Source organism: Mixophyes fleayi, chromosome 12 (genome assembly GCF_038048845.1).
Source record: "Mixophyes fleayi isolate aMixFle1 chromosome 12, aMixFle1.hap1, whole genome shotgun sequence".
NCBI classification, from domain to species: domain Eukaryota; kingdom Metazoa; phylum Chordata; class Amphibia; order Anura; family Limnodynastidae; genus Mixophyes; species Mixophyes fleayi.
Window position 1 is genome coordinate 43,341,155 of NC_134413.1, and position 19,258 is coordinate 43,360,412.

Here is a 19,258-nt window from a genome sequence, read left to right on the forward strand (position 1 = left end):
CCTGCAAGCTGGAACTCCTCTCCGCTATTCATCTGTACGCTGAACGAATATCGTGAGTTGTTGCTAAACCTGTGCCTTATCTATTGGTTCACCTTTACGTCTGGCTGGCTAAGATAGCTGTAAGAGCTACTATCAAGTTACTTGTCACCTGTAGTTCCACGTCTGACACGGGTTATCCTTACTCTGCTGTTACCTGTTTACTGGACTGTTATTGTGAACTACTTGTTGTGCCGGTGGCTAGTACTTGGGCTCAAGCTATGTGTCTCTGTTCATTTGCTTCATACTACAGCGAACTTACCATTGCAGTTCCATTGTTCTGGCCAGAACCATAACAGCCTGTTGTATGTTAACTACACATTTCATTTATTACATGTTCATAGCGCCGAGGTATCTTTATAATTCTATCAGCCCAAAATAGGGATAGGGGTTCCCTACTCTCCTCTGGCAGCTCCACTCATAACAGAAGTGTTGCACTAATGTTTATCTATTCCTCAGTGTACAGGCGGATGCACACATTTTCCCTCTGCAAAAGAAGTCGAATCCTCTGGCTTTTTATCTGTGGTGGCACCTTCCAGTTGCACTTTTTGCAGAAAATCTCATTTGGTATAAAACATATGGACATTGCAACATGTGGACACTGCCAGTATAAACATGCACACTCTACTACTAAGACAAATATGGATACTGCGGATATAAGAAACATGTCAGTGTTGCTCATATCAGATGTGGACACCGCTGGCATTAAACTTGTGGGAAGCCATTGGGCGCTGCCTACGAACGGGTTCCCTGCTGAAGAACACTCCCACTACTCTCCTTATCCTCTAAACTGGACAGATCAAATATGGAGAGCCTCCTGACTAGCACCATTTCCGTTATCCCAGAGAACCAATGAGTGCTTATGCCCGGAGGAGCTAAGAAGAGGACACAGGTGATCGTACGTGCCTTATCTTTTCTTCATAATTAAAACTTGCCTTCGCATTGACTGAAAATTAAGCACTGTATGGTGGATACATCACTTTGCCTTTTTTACAATCTGACTGGTTTCAAACACAAACAAGCTTGGTTTGAAATCTCCGTTTTCAGGATACAAAGAATGGAGTATCCGCACCATAACAAACAGAAGGGGACTCATTTCCACTACATTGTAACTGAGAAATGGGATTCATATACCAGCACTTTCTTCATTATTATCCTGGGCACAAATATAAGACTGCAGTACTTCTATACCACCTTTTTACTTTACTTTACTTTTTATGGAACATATCAAAGTTTTTCCTATGATTATACATCACATATGCTTATCATATCTAGTTTGTCTTATAAACAGGAGGGTCTTGTAGAATCTACTGTTATGATTTATCTGTGTGTCTGCATACAGTATATTAAAGGGGTTCATTTGATATGTATCATTTCTTTTATACATCATTGTGCTTTTGAAAGATTTGACCTTAATTAGATGCTTCGGGTTTTTATTTTCTGATACTTGTTACTTTTTATTTAGCAACCCCTTTTAACAATCTATTTCATATCAGTTCAATAGCATTGTTCTAACTTGCGTGTTGCAACTGGGGATTTTCTATTTCATATAAGGGACCCCTCTGTTTCCCCTTTGACTGCAGGTACTAATTATCACTGTTGTTCATTGAGCTAATAAATATGGCTTGATTTATATATATATATATATATATATATATATATATATATATATATATATATATATATATATATATATATATATATATATTTACACTTTTTGAGAGGTTTTTATGTGTTTGGAAAAACTATTAGGTAGAACAAACTCCAGTAACTAAGTATTGTATTTCAGCTGTCACCTTTCAAAATATACTGAGACCAAACATTTCTGTTACCTAGAGATTTAAACCGCTGTGCAAAAGTCACTATGACTTTTGCACTGCCCCAAAGTGATGCAAGATAGTGAGGACACTAACCGCCTTAAGAGCATCTATAGATGACAATTGTCAGCACAGAGATGTGACTAAAAGGATGCTGGATAGCTTTAGTCAATCATTCATCTACCTGGTAGAACCCATAAAGATTATGAACATCCCTGTGTTTCCATCCCTGGTGATGCACTGCATGCTTGGGCATGGTTCCTTCAGGCGATTTAAACACTGCGGGCTCATTCATATCGTTCCAAACAAATAAGATATCTGTGGAGTTCTGTAAGAGAAAGTGGAGAATTATCAAGATGTCCATGACCATAAGCAGTGCTGGGAGGAGGGCAGCAGCTGCCTTGTGTGAAATAAGCAGAGGAGGATCAGCAGTAAACTCATGCTTTTAATGTCAGATCTAAACTTAACAGCTGTAAACAGGGAATATCAGCTGCTTTTCAGCATCATTTAATATTAAATTTGTGATTACAAGAAGATAGCATAACTGTGCACCATGTAACTGCATTGTATGTATGAGGCAGAAGCAAATGGGCTCAGTTTTGTAACGGTACTGACCGACCATTTTAATGGAGGGATACAGCTACTTACAGTATAGAATCAGGAGAAAGAATTGGATCAACAGTGCTTTTTGGTCTAAAGGTGTACAGCAGAAAGTCTAATTAGAGGTTACTGCAATTTTCTTTTACATAGTTTAATGTAACAGACACATAGGGCCTGAGTCATTCATGAGAGCAAAGCATAAAAAAGGAGTAACTTTGCACCTGGGCAAAACCATTGCATTGGAGGGAGGCAAATTTAAAATGTGGGGACAGATTTATAGTTGGGGTAGGACATGTCCTAGATCATCTTTAAATTCCAGTGTAAAAATAAAGCTATCAAGTATTTGTGGCTACATGATAAAAACAGCCAGTATTTAACTTATATGCAATATAATAAACTAATTTGCACCCCTTGCATTGTAACATGTTTTGTCCAGGATAAAATGTACTCATTTTTTCTGCTTTCCTTAAATACTCAGGCCCATGGAGGATTTTTTTTCTTCAAATTAATAGGGTGGGTGCTATACAATTTAAATTTGCTTACATTGGGCCAAATGATGCTTTTACAGGGATGGGGGTGCTAAACCCTTTGCCTCATATAGTGTCTTTCTAACTAGAACATGGTGCAATAAAGGTTGCTTTTGTTCATTTCAGGTGATCTTACACTACACCAGTGAGTATTTAACAAAAACATTGTAGATAGATAAGTAAGACCTTGGGGGTGTTTTAAAATAAAAAATGTAAAATAGAAAATTGTCCCCAAGAGGCAGACATATCCTTTAATGCCTTCTAAACTACAAGCAACTTATAAACAGACATTCTGAAGAGCACATACCTGTGAACGCATGTACATTGTGTAGAGCACTTACCTGTGAACAGATGTACATAGACAGCCATGAAAGATGGCAGCAGCGCTTTCTTGAGTGCGGCACCATCACTGGACCCCCATATGCACAATATTACATTATATCACACTTATAGTGTTTATTTTGCCGATCTATACAATGCCATTCTTGTGATGAAGTCACTGGATTAGTGCCGAATGGCAGAGGGATATGTCTCAAGCTTTCTACCTTGTGTACACTGAAATCCCAGGACAATGTGTATTTGTGTAAGCTGCTTGTTGAAGGACTGTAGGCCTGATTGAAAAGCTGGTAATCCAGAGCTGCACCTCAGTGGTGCTGGTAAAAGGCAGCAGCTCAGTCAGTCTCTCACTGCCTGGGGATGGAGACTCTATGAAAGAAATGCATGATAGCTGCCTGCAAGTGTACTGCGCTGAAACTGATTATAATTTATTTTAGTTTGTTAGTCAGAAGTGACCAATGTGTAGTTAGAGCCGGATGGCAAGGTGTTTATTTTGGAGTTTTTTTTGTTTTTGCTTAGAGAATAAAACTGGCTGAGGCCAGTTGCAAGAAACCTTTGGACTTCTATAAACACCAGCTACCCCAGGATAGGGTATTTATATTTACGCTGCTATATAAAACTAGGTGCGGCTACTTGTACCAAGGCACTGGACTGGTGTGCTATTACTTAGATGTTGCCGCTTACCCGGGAGATGGCACACCTAACCCACATATAAACCTAAAATATTTAAACATGTTTGGGGTAAATGAATGGGGTTGTTTGTGAAGGGAACCTTTGTCGAAGTCCTAAAAAACTATTAATCCTAGAGATGTTCTTATGATAGTTCAGTGTTACTATTGTTGACCACAAATGCCTGTGGGCAGTGAAACCACAAGACATTCCGTTGCCCTTTCCACACCACACATTCAGTAATATAGGCGATTAATAAAAATTGACCGTAGACCTACTAATTACAAGTTGTTACATAGTAATATTTATTTCTTAAATGTTACAGCTGAAGTATTCTCCTAGCCTGGCTGCATCAAGAGAGTCATTTTCATGAACACATTTTAGACACTCACTTTGTATTTATCAAGTGAAAATTGAGAAGAGTACCATTCTCGAGCATCAGGGTTTGTAAAGTCCAGATAGTTGGAGACACCTGGGAAAAGAGATGGCAAGTTAATGTGACATGCCTAAAGCTATGCAGTCTCTGGAGATTGCACAATTGCATCTCAAGTCTCAATAATATAGGCCAGGTTTAGAGTTGCACGTTAATGTATTTGTGTGATTTAAAGGTGCTCCTTGGTGCAAAATTGCTGCACTGCCCAATTTTGTACCTACATAAATGGAATACAAGTTTTGGAGTTGATGATTATTGTTGAATCTCTGTTTCTATATGATAGATTCAAGGTTGGGCATATTGTAAAATACATGTAACAAAATACAGACATAGAAATGCAAGTGGGCAGAAGTACCTTCTCTTGTACAAATGGGGCATCTCTAGGTTCACATCTAAATCAGGCCCTATGTATGCTGGGGTTTAGAAAAACTGATAAACTGAATGGGAAGAATATAGAAAGTAGAAAGAAGATGTGATGTGGATTCATCTAATGGGATTACGTGTCTTGGAATGGTCACCAAGCAACTTGTACAGGGCAAAATATTCCCAGGTCAGACACCCAAACAAACGGTTAAGTTGTGCTATGCTGTATAATGTGTAAGTACGGACAAAGTATTATCAGCCTTGCAACATTATAACATTGTTATATAACAACTGTTGTATCTGATTTACTGCAATTAATTCACAACATACCTGGCCAGCAGCTGCCCTCATAGTCTCGTCCATTCCTGTCCTTCACAAAGTATTCCTTTTCTTTGGCTTCGGTGTACAAGATATAGTTTGGATCAACTTTAATATGAGGGTCTGAGATGACAACCAGCTGAGTTTGAAAGAAATATACTGTCACATGAACTGTATATGGTAAAGGAGGTATAAAAGCAAGCAAAGTTGAACCAGGAATAAAAACATATAGGAATTTATTATGGTAAGGAATTAACTATACTAATTACCTCCCCTTGGATATCAGAAAAGCTTTGTTTTCCTAGAATTTGATTTATTTATAAGCTCCTCTTGTTTTTAATGTAAAGTGTCACTGACTTATGCTGTCTGCACACCTTACAATATCACTCCGTGTGGCCACAAACAAACTGCAATACCAGTCAGTTATCCTATCACTATAGTTGAGATCATTATGGAGTACAGCAGAAGATAGCTGCTTTAGACCTGTGTGTTTGGCCATCTCCACCGCCAGAAGTGCTTTGGCTGCTCTATTCCAAGGTGTGGGTGGTTTGGGCGCCCAGGTGTTTGACCATCCCTTACGCTTATATCAAATGAATACCGACAGTGCTTAACCTCCAGCTTACCTTGCGTCTTTTCTCCCGCAATTTCTCTTGCATCTTGACAGGATTAGGAAATCTTTCCTGGTCCCAGGTAAAATATCTCTTTCCATCTGTGTGCTCAATGTCTAACCAGATGACATCATAGGGGATATTGTGTTCATCGAAACCTGAATCCACAGCTTCAACATCTGCCTCGTCTTCATAGTTCCAGCGACACTGGTGATAACCCAGTGAAAATCGTGGAGGGAAGGTCTGGCTACCTGTTAGGAATTGTATTGTAGGATTCAGAATGAATTAATCAATAGAACACTTATATTAAGTCTACTCACCTGTCAGTTGTACATATTGTTTAAATACATCCAGAGGTGTAGGTCCCAGTAACAAGAAGACATCCACTATCCCACTCTCTGACATCCATCTGACGTCCACGTTGGGTACTGCTCTTAGTTTCCGTATATCAGGAGCAGCTGTTCGCAAATGAGACTGAGGAAAGACATCTTATTGGAGGCCACGTATATTTCTATAAAAAGTTAATTGCCTATAGAACCTAAACCTAGCTTCTTCAAGCTAAATTTTCTACATTTTCAAAGAAAGGAGAACCAGAAAGTACATATTGTTGCAAAGTAACTTACTGTTGGGCGTTCCTCTTAAAGTGGCACTACCACCTACATAAAATATTTTACCAACTTACTTTTCCTGGGCATCTGCCGCTTCTGCAATATAGAATCGGCAACTTAATTTAGTTCATCCCCTTTAAGTTGCAGTGGAGTGGATGTGGGGATGGACGTTCTGTGTGGAAGGACCAATCAAAAGCTGCAATATCTTAAGTAGTCATCCCTTTTATGCCCACTGTAAGAGGCACAGAGGGCTACTGCTAAGGAGTGCATGTTTAGTAAAATCTTTAATGTATAGCTTTAAATTCTGCAGTACTTGCATTAAAGGGGGCAACAGAGTTAAATGTCCATTCAAAATGATACCCTAGTGCAGAAATGGGCAAACAGTAAATTGCGACCTACCAGTATATCACGAACACTTGTTCGGTAGATCGCGGTATTAGTTGTCAAGGTGAATTATCCCCCCGATCAACCCCCCACGGCCTTTATTTTCTCCTTTTCTTTGATGCACCTTGGTATGTGAGTGAGGATACTAGATAATTACATGTAATTTGAGCTTGTTTTTGATGTTACATTGAAACTGTCTATTGATGTGCGTGTTGCTATGATATTTGGGGTGCACATCGCTACGCTGGAACTGTATCTTGCTTTCTCGGTATGTTTGTAACCCATACATACTACAGGTAAAGCAGGTACATGTTAAAAATTACTGGACAGAGGCAATCTTAGAGTCAGTGGCCTTATGGGATATAGGATGTGGTGAGAAAAGGGTGTGTGCCCAGCTTATATTTTCTGTTGGTAGATCGCAAAAAAAATTCTGTTCTTACAGTAGATCACTGGGTCCAAACATCTCGACCACCCTGCCCTAACGTGTAATTGTATGTTCTTTTGCTCAGTGCTTTTCTATGCAGCACGAATGACAGGTGACTGATCACACTCAGAGTGACAATCTATTCCCAATTGCTACTCTCTTGGGTCTGATCAAGTTGTCTAACAGCTACGACACGCATCAATTTGGCTCCTGATCACAATATAATAACATCTACCCTGTGTTATTTTTTATAGTAAACTGTGCTCAAGAAATGCAAATGCTGCTTCTCAAAATCACAGGTGATCACGATTGGTGCAAGGTTGGACATCTCCACTAAAGTGTCCATAGCTGCTCAGTGGGTACCATCAGTCTTGTGAGTATACCACAAGACTACCTACCTTATCCCCCTTCTTTCCCCTTCCCTGCCTCCGTCCCTCTACTCTCCCTCTCTCCCCTGCGTTTCTCCGTCTGTCCACCCCTCCCCTTAGATTGTACGTTCCTCTGAGCAGGGCCATCTCTCCTCCTATTTCCACCACTTCTAACTCTGCTCTCCAGCTACTTTGCCCTCCTCCTCGAGGGCCCTCCTCCCCCCTCTGGGGGTCTCCCTGTCTTCCGCGCCCTCTTTTTGGGCCCCGTCATTTGCGGATACTCCCCCCACCCTCACTAGCTGTGCATTGAGCTTACTGAGTTACTGTGCTTTATGTTTACTGTACTGTGCTGTCTCATCTTGTATTGTAATTCGTTTTTGTCCCTGTACGGCGCCACGGACACCTTGTGGCGCCCTATAAATAAAAATTAATAATAATAATAATAATAATATTTATTATTATATGCTATTTTATTATTCATGTTCACCTTTTTGGTGAAACATAAGCAATATCTTGCTTGACAACATGCCATTTCAACTGTTCTGGGACTTTATAATAATGTATACTAACACTATATATACTGTTAATGAAATGTTATCTATTTTGTACTTTGATATCAAATCGCACTTTGCAAATAATTACAAAATCAAAGAGAAAGAATATCAATATAGTAATTATTTCAAACCAGGACTGATATAGTATTTACAGGATTTGACTGCATACAAAATAATGATACTGTTTTCATTATTGGGAGCCAATGTTATACCTACCTGTAAGTCTGCTTTTGAGTGGATTTCTACTAATGTATCTGATGCATTTAGCCAGAAAATACCACAAGTGTGCAATGGTTTGTGTGCTAGCAGTAGGGGCACAGATCCGTATATGCCCATTTTATCATAGATTGGGTACCCAAACACATCCAAATTGTAGAGTCGGTATGCTTCATTTTCCCTGGTAGTGAGAAGGCAAACGGAGATTACTTTGGCTTCAGGTTTTTGTACCAATGACGACTTCTGGTATAGTAGTGAAAAGTAGCAAAAGCTAAAAGATATATACCTCCACTTGTTGCAGGAAGCTGCAATATAAAATCACCCATTAACTAAATGCTAAAGTTAATGCTACCCATTAACTAAAATCTGTGGCTTGTTTACTATTCTAGGGAAGGGCAAACATTATGTGTATTTGAAATGCATTTGTCTATGTGTATATTATATATCTATTTGAAGAACACACTATCTCAGGATTTCTATGACACAAGTAGAAGGGGGGATTCCAGCGCATCTTATAAAATTCACCGAGGCTTATTTTCAAATTATTCACAAACAATTCCAATCTGACACTTGCTTTCACTGTCTAACTTGTAGTAGACGTACAAAAGCAAATTTTGTCACTGGTTGCTGTGGTTTAGTTAAAAAGCCTAGCAATGACTATTTTAAAATTCAGAATGTATCCATGTTTATAGTTAGTGTAGGACTGGCCAGAAGGGGAAGAATTTGGCGTGAGTCAGTAAGCTTCACATGTATTGCATTATGTGGAACCAACATACCTTAGTTTTAATACACAGCCTGAAGTACCTATGATAGCATAGCATTAATAATGTATTTGGAGAGTGCAGAGGATCCAATGTCTTTTTGTCTACACAATGTGGTAACACCCCTCTTGCACCCCAGCTTTAAGTGTTGCTAGTAATTGGTACCTCCAGATCTGAGGCATCGCTGCGGGGTACCCACAGATATTTTGTAAGTTCTAACCCACACCTTAGAAATAGCTTCACTAGGTAGCCACTGACTATACAGAAAACCGAGTCAGGAATCATGGTCAAAATAGATGAGCCAATGTCAGGGCAGACAGAATTGGTTCAAAAATACAGTCATGGCCAAAGGTTTTGAGAATGACACAAATATTATTTTTCACAAAGTTTGCTGCCTCAGTTTTTATGATGGCAATTTGCATATACTCCACAATGTCATGAAGAGTAACCGGATGAATTGCAATTAATTTCAAAGTCCCTCTTTGCCATGAACTTTATCCCAAAAAGAACATTTCCATTGCATTTCAGTCCTGCCACAAAAGGACCAGCTGACATCAGGTCGGTGATTCTCTTGTTAGCACAGGTGAGAATGTTGACGAGGACAAGGCTGGAGATCACTCTGTTATGCTGATTGAGTTAGAATAACAGACTGGAAGCTTTAAAAGGAGAGTGGTGCTTGAAATCATTGTTCTTCCTCTGTTAACCATGGTTAGCTGCAAGGAAACATGTGCAGTCATCATTGTTTTGCACAAAAAGGGCTTCACAGGCAAGGGTATTGCTGCTAGTAAGATTGCACCTAAATTAACCATTTATTAGATCATGAAGAACTTCAAGGAAAGAGGTTCAATAGTTGTGAAGAAGGGCGCCCAAGAATGTCCAGGAAGCACCAGGACCATCTTCTAAAGTTGATTCAGCTGCAGGATCGGGGCACCACCAGTGCAGAGGTTGCTCAGGAATGGCAGCAGGCAGTTGTGGGTGCATCTGCATGCACAGTGAGGCGAAGAATTTTGGAGGATGGCCTAGTGTCAAGGCCAGCAATGAAGCCACTTCTCTCCAGGAAAACCATCAGGGACAGACTGATATTCTGCAAAAGGTACAGGGATTGGACTACTGAGGACTGGGGTAAAGTCATTTTCTCTGATGAATCACCTTTCAGATTGTTTGGGGCATCTGAAAAAAACGTTTGTCCGGAGAAGGAAAGGTGAGCGCTACCATCAGTCCTGTGTCATGCCAACAGTAAAGAATCCTGAGACCATTCATGTGTGCGGTTGCTTTTCAGCCAAGGAAGTGGACTCACTCACAATTTTGCCTAAGAACACAGCCATGAATAAAGAATGGTACCAAGACATCCTCCAAAAGCAACTTTTCCCAACCATCCAAGAACAGTTTGGTGAGGAACAATGCCTTTTCCAGCATGATAAAGCACATTGCCATAAGGCAAAAGGGATAACTAAGTGGCTTTGGGATCAAAACATCGAAATTTTGGGTCCATGGCCAGGAAACTCCCCAGACCTTAATCCCATTGAGAACTTGTGGTCAATCCATAAGAGGTGGATGGGCAAACAAAAAACCACAAATTCTGACAAACTCCAAGCATTGATTAGGCAAGAATGGGCGGCCATCAGTCAGCATGTGGTCCAGAAGTTGATTGAAGACCTCTGCAATTCACCCTGGCAAGCTGTCAAAGAGAAGGGTCAACCCTGCAAAATGTTGACTCTGTGCATAAACTTAATGTAATTGCCAATAAAAGCCTTTGACACTTATGATATACTGAAGTAAAATTACAAGCATTTCATAGCAACATTTGACAAAAAGGTCTAAAAACACTGAAGCAGCAGAGTTTGTGAAAACAAATACTTGTGTCATTCTCAAAACTTTTGGTCATGATTGTATATAATAAGCAAGGGGCAGGAACACAAGCAAATTATTGGAGTCAAGAACAAGTCTGTATAAAAACGTCAGACAAAATAATTAAATACAACAAACGCTAATGTAACCTGCTGTTCATGCAGCAGCCAATATTGTGAGTTGGTTTAAACAGAGAGCACCCAGAGTCAGGCACCTGAACACATGCTTGCTCATCACAGGGAGCACATAAATGGGATTATCCATATAATAAGCTCCTAATAAAAGGTCCATGCATAAATGCTGATGTCTGGGAGCTCTCGGGAAGGAAGAGAAATGGGGACACTACTCCACAGACAGCTGGAAAGCAAGGCTTGTTCTAGTTTACTGTAGCGGAGTATACTAATGATATACTAGATTTGGTTATATCTGAGTATCATATAGCCCATGGTGGGAATAACAGCGCATGATTACTGAGGTATAAAAATTGCACAGTGGACACGAGGAATTCTTGTTGGTCGAAAAATGGATGCAGTGGGAGAGGCTTTAGACAGCCTACTGGAAGAAACTAACTTACCCTGTAGTTTTGAGCTGGTGTGTATCTGCATGTTCTGGCAATCCGTAAACATATTCAAACCCATGCAAGGTAAAATCCAGCCCCACAGAGAGACCTGTGCAGAAATAACATAAAATAACTATACTACTAACAACAGTGGTAGAATCAAATAGCCAATATAAAACTTTGAATTACCATTTAAATTAATGTCCAGATCATTTTCAAACTCTTCTTTCCAGAGTCCAAACACATCCTGTTGAAAAAGATAAACGGGGCATGTCATAAGAGAACAAAAGAGAATAACACTATGCCAACAACCATTGGACTATAATGTAGTAGTTATCTCTTAGTAAAAAGAAAGAGTACACTAAAGATGGGTACATGCTACAGGTTTTTCACCCAATTATCGTGCCAATCACATGATATACAACCATTAGGTCTGATTTTGCATCAGTGCGTACACTCCCACGATCATGTTTTATCGTACCAAAACGCATTTCATTTCATTTTATAACTGGACTAAAAATCTCTATAAACAATGGAACGATGACGGGCAAATTCTGCAGTGTGTTTGCACTCACAACCAGCAGTGTAGGCAGATCTCCATAGAGTCTACAGAGTCATAGAGGTATATTTACTAAACTGCGGGTTTGGAAAGGTGAAGATATTGCCAATATAGCAACCAATCAGATTCTAGCTGTCATTTGTAGAATGTACTAAATAAATGATACCTAGAATCTGATTGGTTGCCTATAGGCAACATCTCAACTTTTTCAAAACCGCAGTCTAGTAAATATACCCCATGATATTTTAAGCCGATGGTTATGACAGATGAAGAGCACAGATCTGAAGGTAAAATCGTGTAAGTGTGCACGCACAAATCGGCATGCTGATCGAGACTTTCAGTCTTTGGTAAAATCGTTAAAGTTATAGCATCTGTACAAATTTTCTGTAGTGTGTACCCAGCTTGAGACTAGGTAAGTCATTACACCTTAAATAAGGTAAATCATAGGAATAGATTTTAAAAGTAACACGGCCTGCGCACTATTACCGATATTACGATAATAGTGCTCATAATTACAGTTAATACAGTAATTGCAACGCCGGCATTTTGCTCGCTCGTGGCTCAAATCTATGTTAAAATTACCGTATTAACGGTAATACACTTAGTGCTGCGTTATTCTAGGGGAAACTGAATTCCTCGCTAAGATTCTACATTCCCCAACTAATCTGAACTGTATAAACCAGCTCAGGTTTATGGAGTGTTATATCATTTTAACCTTGACACGGTCTATATGGGTGGAAACATACAGACATTACTTTATAATCCATGTTAAAACAATGTGAACACATCCCCAAAAACTGTAATGTTTCACCAAACCCTGTCATGTCACAAACAAGAATAAATTAAGCTGATCTTCTCTATATTGTACATAAATCTTAGGGAGGAACGCTTTACCGAATTAAAAAAATGCCTAATCAACAAATTTGACCAGAAACTAATTTCATTAATATTTATTTCGGTGACTAAGTAAACCAAAGCTAGGACGTGGAACATTGCAGTCCTCGATTTCTCAGAAATGATGTTTCCACTGGACTGTGGTAAATTAAAAATTATGAATATCTTTAAAAAAACTCATGATAAATTGAAAAATTATATAGAAACCTTGGATTGCCTGTGTACTACTAAGGCCACTCCATTCTGGATGACATAGAACATCTCCATCCTGTTTCTCTGCCTTCCTTGGTCTCTTTTCTGGCCTAACACTCTTATTTAATTCTCTCAAAGGTGAAGGGTTCCAGAAAGTGGCATTGCTATTGTGAATACCCAGGTACCTGGGAAATCCCCACCCAGAGCAGTTGTTTGTTCTGGGACTTCTTGTTTTATACGCTATTACTTTTTATTGGTCTTCTATTTCTTACTAGTGTTCCCAAATTTTTGTTTCTTTGACTGTAACTCACCATCAGTAAGACTTCCCTTTATTCCATAAAAACACAACACCTTACTTTTATCAATGGGTAACAAATTGATCAACAGTTTTGACACATAAATAAACTTCCAACATTTTTTACGCTATTACCGATATTACAGTAACAGTGCGCATAATTACAGTTAATATGGTGATTTCAACGCCAACTTTTTGCCCGTGGCTCCATGAGCCATAAGCAGAAACCTGTGTTAAAATGAATGTATTAACGGAAATACACTTAGTGCGGTGCTATTCTGGGGGGAATTGAATTCCCCCTATATATCTATAGTATATCTGTGCTATATGAAGAATACAAGTTGATTCTCTGTAATCCAGCAACACTAGAATTTTACTGAACATAGATCAGAGATTTGGGACAAATGCGATACAATGCAGTAATTACAGCATGGTATGCTCCTGCTGAATTGGAAATATCTGGATTACAGAGTGTAGGTTTAGGGAAACCTGTGTTACAGAGATAACTACACATGAAATTGCAAGATACAAATTGGATGGTTAAGAGAAAAGAAACTTATATTTTTTTTTAGATATTTACGTAGAAGTGTGAAAAGGGGTTAACCCATTATGTACCTCAGAAGAATGATGTGGAACTTCAGTATCTTTTTCTCCCAGCTCACTATAATAAACAAATAAAGATGAAAACAAAACTACAGCTGACAGAGTCAATATTAAGATCTCAATCCCCAATAAATGCAATATAGAGTGTGCAGGTTAGCTAAGAAATTAACGGAGATGAACGTACAAGTCTGGCAGAATGCCCTCTGCTCAGAAGCGGTATTATATTTAGCTGAACCCAGAGTTGTATGAACTGTAAACCCCCAAGGTGGAATGGTAATGGTTCATTCAGAACATGTCTATCTGTTTTACCTAAACCTAATAGCAGCATTTGTGCATAATGTTCACATAGGGCCTTGTTTCAAGCTAGCGAATCCAACTAAAGGATACAAATTTGAACCTGGACAAACAATGTCGTGATGCAAAATAGTATAAATGTAATTTTTCTTTGCATGCAGGGAAAATATTGTCTGCCTTTGCATGGAGTGCACAAATACTGGGCAGCTTTATTCTAACACTGTGATTTAGAGATAGGATTCACCTCCTGTCCAACTCTAAATCTGTCTGCACATTTTAAATTTTAATCCCCCTCCCCAGCACCACAGTGTGATTTTGCCAAGGTATAAAACTGTACCTTCTAGATGAATTTACTCCTAACTCTATTTCTTTACATGATTCACTCTCATACAGGCTTTTCATCAGAGGCTAACCCATAGCCCTGCTACAACATATATAAATACACTGCATTTAGAGAGACAGTACCAACTGGTACAACAACAATACATTAAATACACAAAAAAACTTCACATAAAGTATATATCATAATAAATATGTCATAAAGATGTACTGTACATAATTATATGTTATAGCATGACAAGTAAGAAAACATCTACTGTTTAAATCAAATAGTGATATAGAAAAGGGGATATTAAGAGGTGGTATACCACTGATTATAGTGTATAAATATAAATGCATGGTAGGATTCTTACCTCCTTGGTGGTGGTGAGGGTAGATGGTCAAAATATAACAGTCCCTGGGAATTTACACCGATCAGTGCCTTGCCCTCCTGAGTTATCAAAATAGAGAATGGCTGGGCAGTGATGTGCACTTTACTTGAAGCACTTGGGCATTCCAGAACCACGCTGCCTGTCTCTTGCTGGGAGATATTCAGCCTTGCGGGGAAAAACAAAACATAAAAAAAATAAATTTGTTTACAAATTCCTTGTTTTGAAAGTTATCAGAATGCATGGAATCATTGGTAAAATATCAATTCTATAAGTACCCAAAGTCCCAGAAGACAGCACACCAATGTTCACACTAGATGCTACAGCTAAATCATGGTCGATGAACTTCCCTTTTAACATTTCTCGGTATAATGGAACCACAAACCAAAGGCTTTTTTATATATATATATATATATATATATAAATATATCTGAATATTGAAGTGTGGTGGCATACAGTGGTATGTCACAAAGGCACTACGAGCCACTGTTCACAACTTGGAGATCCAATTGGCCGTGGTGTTCCTGAGAACACTTCTATGGGGTGCGAGCAAAAATCACGAGTTGTTTCACTAAACAAATATTTATGAAGTGTCCCTCTGGCTGTTCTGAAGAAACTTAGGGGCTGAGTCATTAAGGAGAGCAAAGCATAAAAAAAGGAATAACTTTGTACATGGGCAAAACCATGTTGCATTGAAGGGGGAGGAAAATTTCAAATGTGGGGACAGATGTATAGTTGGGGTAGGGCATGTCCTAGATCAACTATAAATTTCAGCGTGAAAACTATCTGTGTGCTACATGAAAAAACAGCCAGTATTTAACTTATGTGCAAAATAATAAACTAATTTGCACCCCTTGTATTGTAACATTTTCCACTTTGCTCTCCTTAATGACTCGGGCCCTACAGGTTTTGGGTCCCTAGTAGTAAATTAAATATATAGTAGTGCTCCCTATATCTAAATGATAAATGAATCATGCCCCCTTTATAAATAATGAACAGTGCCTCCTTAGTATAAAAAACACTTTGAATAGTACCCCCATTATATAAACAACCAATAGTGCTCTCTTTAGATAAATAAAAGAATAATTGTGCCCCCTTAGGATAGAATTAACAGTTTTGAATTCAATATTGGGTGCATATTAAATACTTACCTGAAATCTTTTTCTTTTCTTGTTTCGACATAATCAATATGGTGCATACAAAATCCCTATGGATGTAATGGACAGCTCACGAGAAGCACCCGATGCAAATTAGTAAATCTCTTGTGAGCCTGCATACTTAATATTGGGCAGCCAATAAGGAGCAGTCTCTTACACCACTCAGCCAAACACAGATAACAAACACACCGTCCCTGAGTGGCTGTCTGGCCAGTGGTACCAGGAGGGATCTAGTGTTACTCAGCATTGGGCCAGATTGTTAGTTCAGACCCCCACACAAGACCAGGCCCAATGCTGAGTAGCACTGGACTTGTCTAAAACATAAGGGCTCCTAGGTTGTAATCTTGTTTTGTCTTATTTTTTTCATGCTCTTACAGGCAAAATAGCTCAAACAGCACAAGGTTTCAGTTATTGTTTTTTTTTAACTAAAAAGTGGCAGCTTGCCATACAGACTCTTAATACATGGGATAGTTTGTATACCTCCCATTTCTAAAAATTAAGACGGTGTTTTTAAACCTTGCTGTTTGAAATAATGCAGTTTGAAAACAGCACATGAAAGCACAAAAAAACCTGCGGTTTGATCAAACCTCATGTTAGTATATACTTTGCACATTTGTACTCAAACAATTCCTAAAATGCAATCAACAGTAGTCATACATGAAAAACATTCCAACTGCAATGGCAGCTTCGTTGCTAAAATCTAAAGGAGAAGAGCTGAGAAGATTGATGGTTACAATGGGTGGAATAGATTGATATTATGCAATTAACAAGAAATGTACAGAGACGGTCAGTGGTTAAATTGGCATGTTTCATCTGTACATTTGTCATTAAGACAAAGGCCTAATGTGACTTATTACAAAATCAACCCTGTTGAAAGAACTGTGACAAAGCACAATAGAGATTAGGCAATATGCTACCTGACAACATATGAACCCATTTTAAAGTAACATGTTAACAATTAAATACAAATTGTTTTGAGAGGCGAGTATGAAAATACATATATCTTGATCTATTTGGAAGAAACAGAAAAATAAATCTTACCATTCAGTGGTTGGTTCCTTCACCAAAACATCAGGCACCTCAAATCTGTGTTTTAAAGGCAAAACATCATTGATTTTCAATCTTAAGATTTTGCCCTCAATTGCGATGACCTGTACCTGCAGCGTAACCTGAATAAGAGCATGATTTCCAGATGAGTGGATTTAGGTTTTGAGTGAATAAACAAGTTATTGCAAACAGTCACTAAGAAAACTTTGAAGACGGTTCTATGACTGAAATAGTTTATATACTCAAAGTCCATTTTTATAGAAATATATCAAGTTATTTGGCCAGAAAGAAAATGACATTAACCTCTCAATGACCCATGGTACTTTGCAGGTCCTTGACCAAACGATAAGATACTTGCTAGTCCAGCGTCTTCTTGACTCTCCGAGCTTTGCACATGCACTGGTGTTTGGGCGCACACTTGAGGCTTAAGTAACATGTTCCTGTGTAAGTTCACACCAACCATCACTTAGGGATCTCTTATAGGTTTCTGTTTCCTAACGTGTGTGTGTGTTTACATTTTTATTTTTTTCATCTTTCTTATTTTTTATTAGATCATGGTAAGCCAGAATATACATTGGGTGACGCATATATTTTGATTTTTATACCACCTGTTTGTATGTTCTAACTGGAGCTGACATATCAGCTCGTGATTCAGTTAGAACAATCAGGTAATTTAATTTCTTTTTCTATACATAGAGCTAATCTGGGTGTTCTTAGACCCATTATTACTGCAGCAGCTGGATCATGTAAGAAACCAGAGCTTCACAGATGTGAAAATACCTTATGTTCCATGTAACACACCGCGTTCCAGTAAAAGTCACACAGCTGTAACTGTGCAACCTGGTTCATTTCTACCTACTGGAAAAACACAGTAACTAGGAATAAGGCCAGATCTGAAGGAAAAACACTGGGCTGAAAAGATTGTGACTCTGCACACCCCATAGAGATCTATAGACACTGCCGGTCAAGAGTGCATACACACCGCAGAATTGGAACGACACCGTTGAACAACATTTTTAGCCCAGTTTAAAAATCAAATCAAACGAGGGGCGTGGCATGGAGTTGGACGCATGGCGCATGCTCTCCTGCATCTACCCTGCATTTATCCATGTCTTCCCACACTACATTTGTTTGTGCTTGCCCAGTGGGTATCCTGACACATACATATGCCATCCTGCCTTTCCTGAACACAGATCGAGCTACCTGTCTGCGGCAAACTGACTGCCGGCTGTTCTTGATTGCTGTGTGACACTCTAAAGAGCAGCCTATCTCCTGCTACCATCTCTAGTTCCCGATGTTGATACCTGGTCTGTACCTGACAGTCACTACTTCCCTCAAGGTCAATTGCTGCGCTCCGGCTGTACTGTGGAGGACGTGCCCTGCCAGCTCCGTCGGTGCCCGGGTTTACTGTCTGGCGCGAAGCAACAATCTTCTTTTGCGCTTGGAGGAAGGAGTCGGACTATCCTGTGGGCCAGTTAAGCAGTGCAACTGGTGAGTGTCCACGCTGCTCCGCTCACTCCGCCCTGGCCCCCTCTCTTACCTCTGGAGACCGGTTTCTGCTTCGGCGGCACCTCTGCAGGCGTATGTCCTACCCCCCCATCCCCATCCTCCGTGTGACAGGCTGTTTGGGATGTGGGTGCCTGCCTCCCCTGCTGATCATAGGGTGACTGCTGCTGTTTACATTCATCACTATTGCAGTCCCATACTAAGTGCTAGCGGCTCCCCTCCCTCCATGCCTGTCTGTCAGGTGTGGGCGCTGATGTGACAGGCTGCTGAAATAAACTTATTGACTGTTGGCCCTGCGGTCACCACCCCCCTCTTGGGTGTCTGTATTGGTGTGGAGCTGCTGCCCTTCTCTCTCATCAGAGGGCCTGGCATTCTGGTGCAGCACTGAACAGTATCGGTTAGACTGTTTGGGGATCCCCTCCATTGTCTATATTGTAAGCTCCCCTGGAACGTGGGTAGGGAGCTGTGCTGCCATCTGGTGGTGCTGTGAAGTACTGCAACACTTGTTCCCCACATATATTTGCATTATCTACAATCTCCTACCTGACTGCCCTCTTCCATCTGGGACACTCAGT

General features: G+C 39.6%; 1 protein-coding gene across 2 annotated transcripts in view; it reads right to left on the bottom strand.

Annotated features, from left to right (window-relative positions):
• GANC (glucosidase alpha, neutral C) overlaps nucleotides 1-19,258 on the bottom strand; it is a 68,487-nt gene that overhangs the window by 24,386 nt on the left and 24,843 nt on the right. For both annotated transcript variants that reach the window (XM_075192589.1, XM_075192590.1), the window contains exons 5-15: nucleotides 17,172-17,299; nucleotides 14,959-15,141; nucleotides 13,985-14,030; nucleotides 11,619-11,676; nucleotides 11,445-11,538; nucleotides 8,262-8,442; nucleotides 6,028-6,181; nucleotides 5,723-5,958; nucleotides 5,112-5,238; nucleotides 4,378-4,457; nucleotides 2,038-2,181 (exon numbers count right to left, since the gene is read on the bottom strand). In XM_075192589.1, the coding sequence (XP_075048690.1) occupies nucleotides 2,038-2,181; nucleotides 4,378-4,457; nucleotides 5,112-5,238; nucleotides 5,723-5,958; nucleotides 6,028-6,181; nucleotides 8,262-8,442; nucleotides 11,445-11,538; nucleotides 11,619-11,676; nucleotides 13,985-14,030; nucleotides 14,959-15,141; nucleotides 17,172-17,299 (1,431 nt within the window). The remainder of the gene's footprint in view (nucleotides 1-2,037; nucleotides 2,182-4,377; nucleotides 4,458-5,111; nucleotides 5,239-5,722; nucleotides 5,959-6,027; nucleotides 6,182-8,261; nucleotides 8,443-11,444; nucleotides 11,539-11,618; nucleotides 11,677-13,984; nucleotides 14,031-14,958; nucleotides 15,142-17,171; nucleotides 17,300-19,258) is intronic.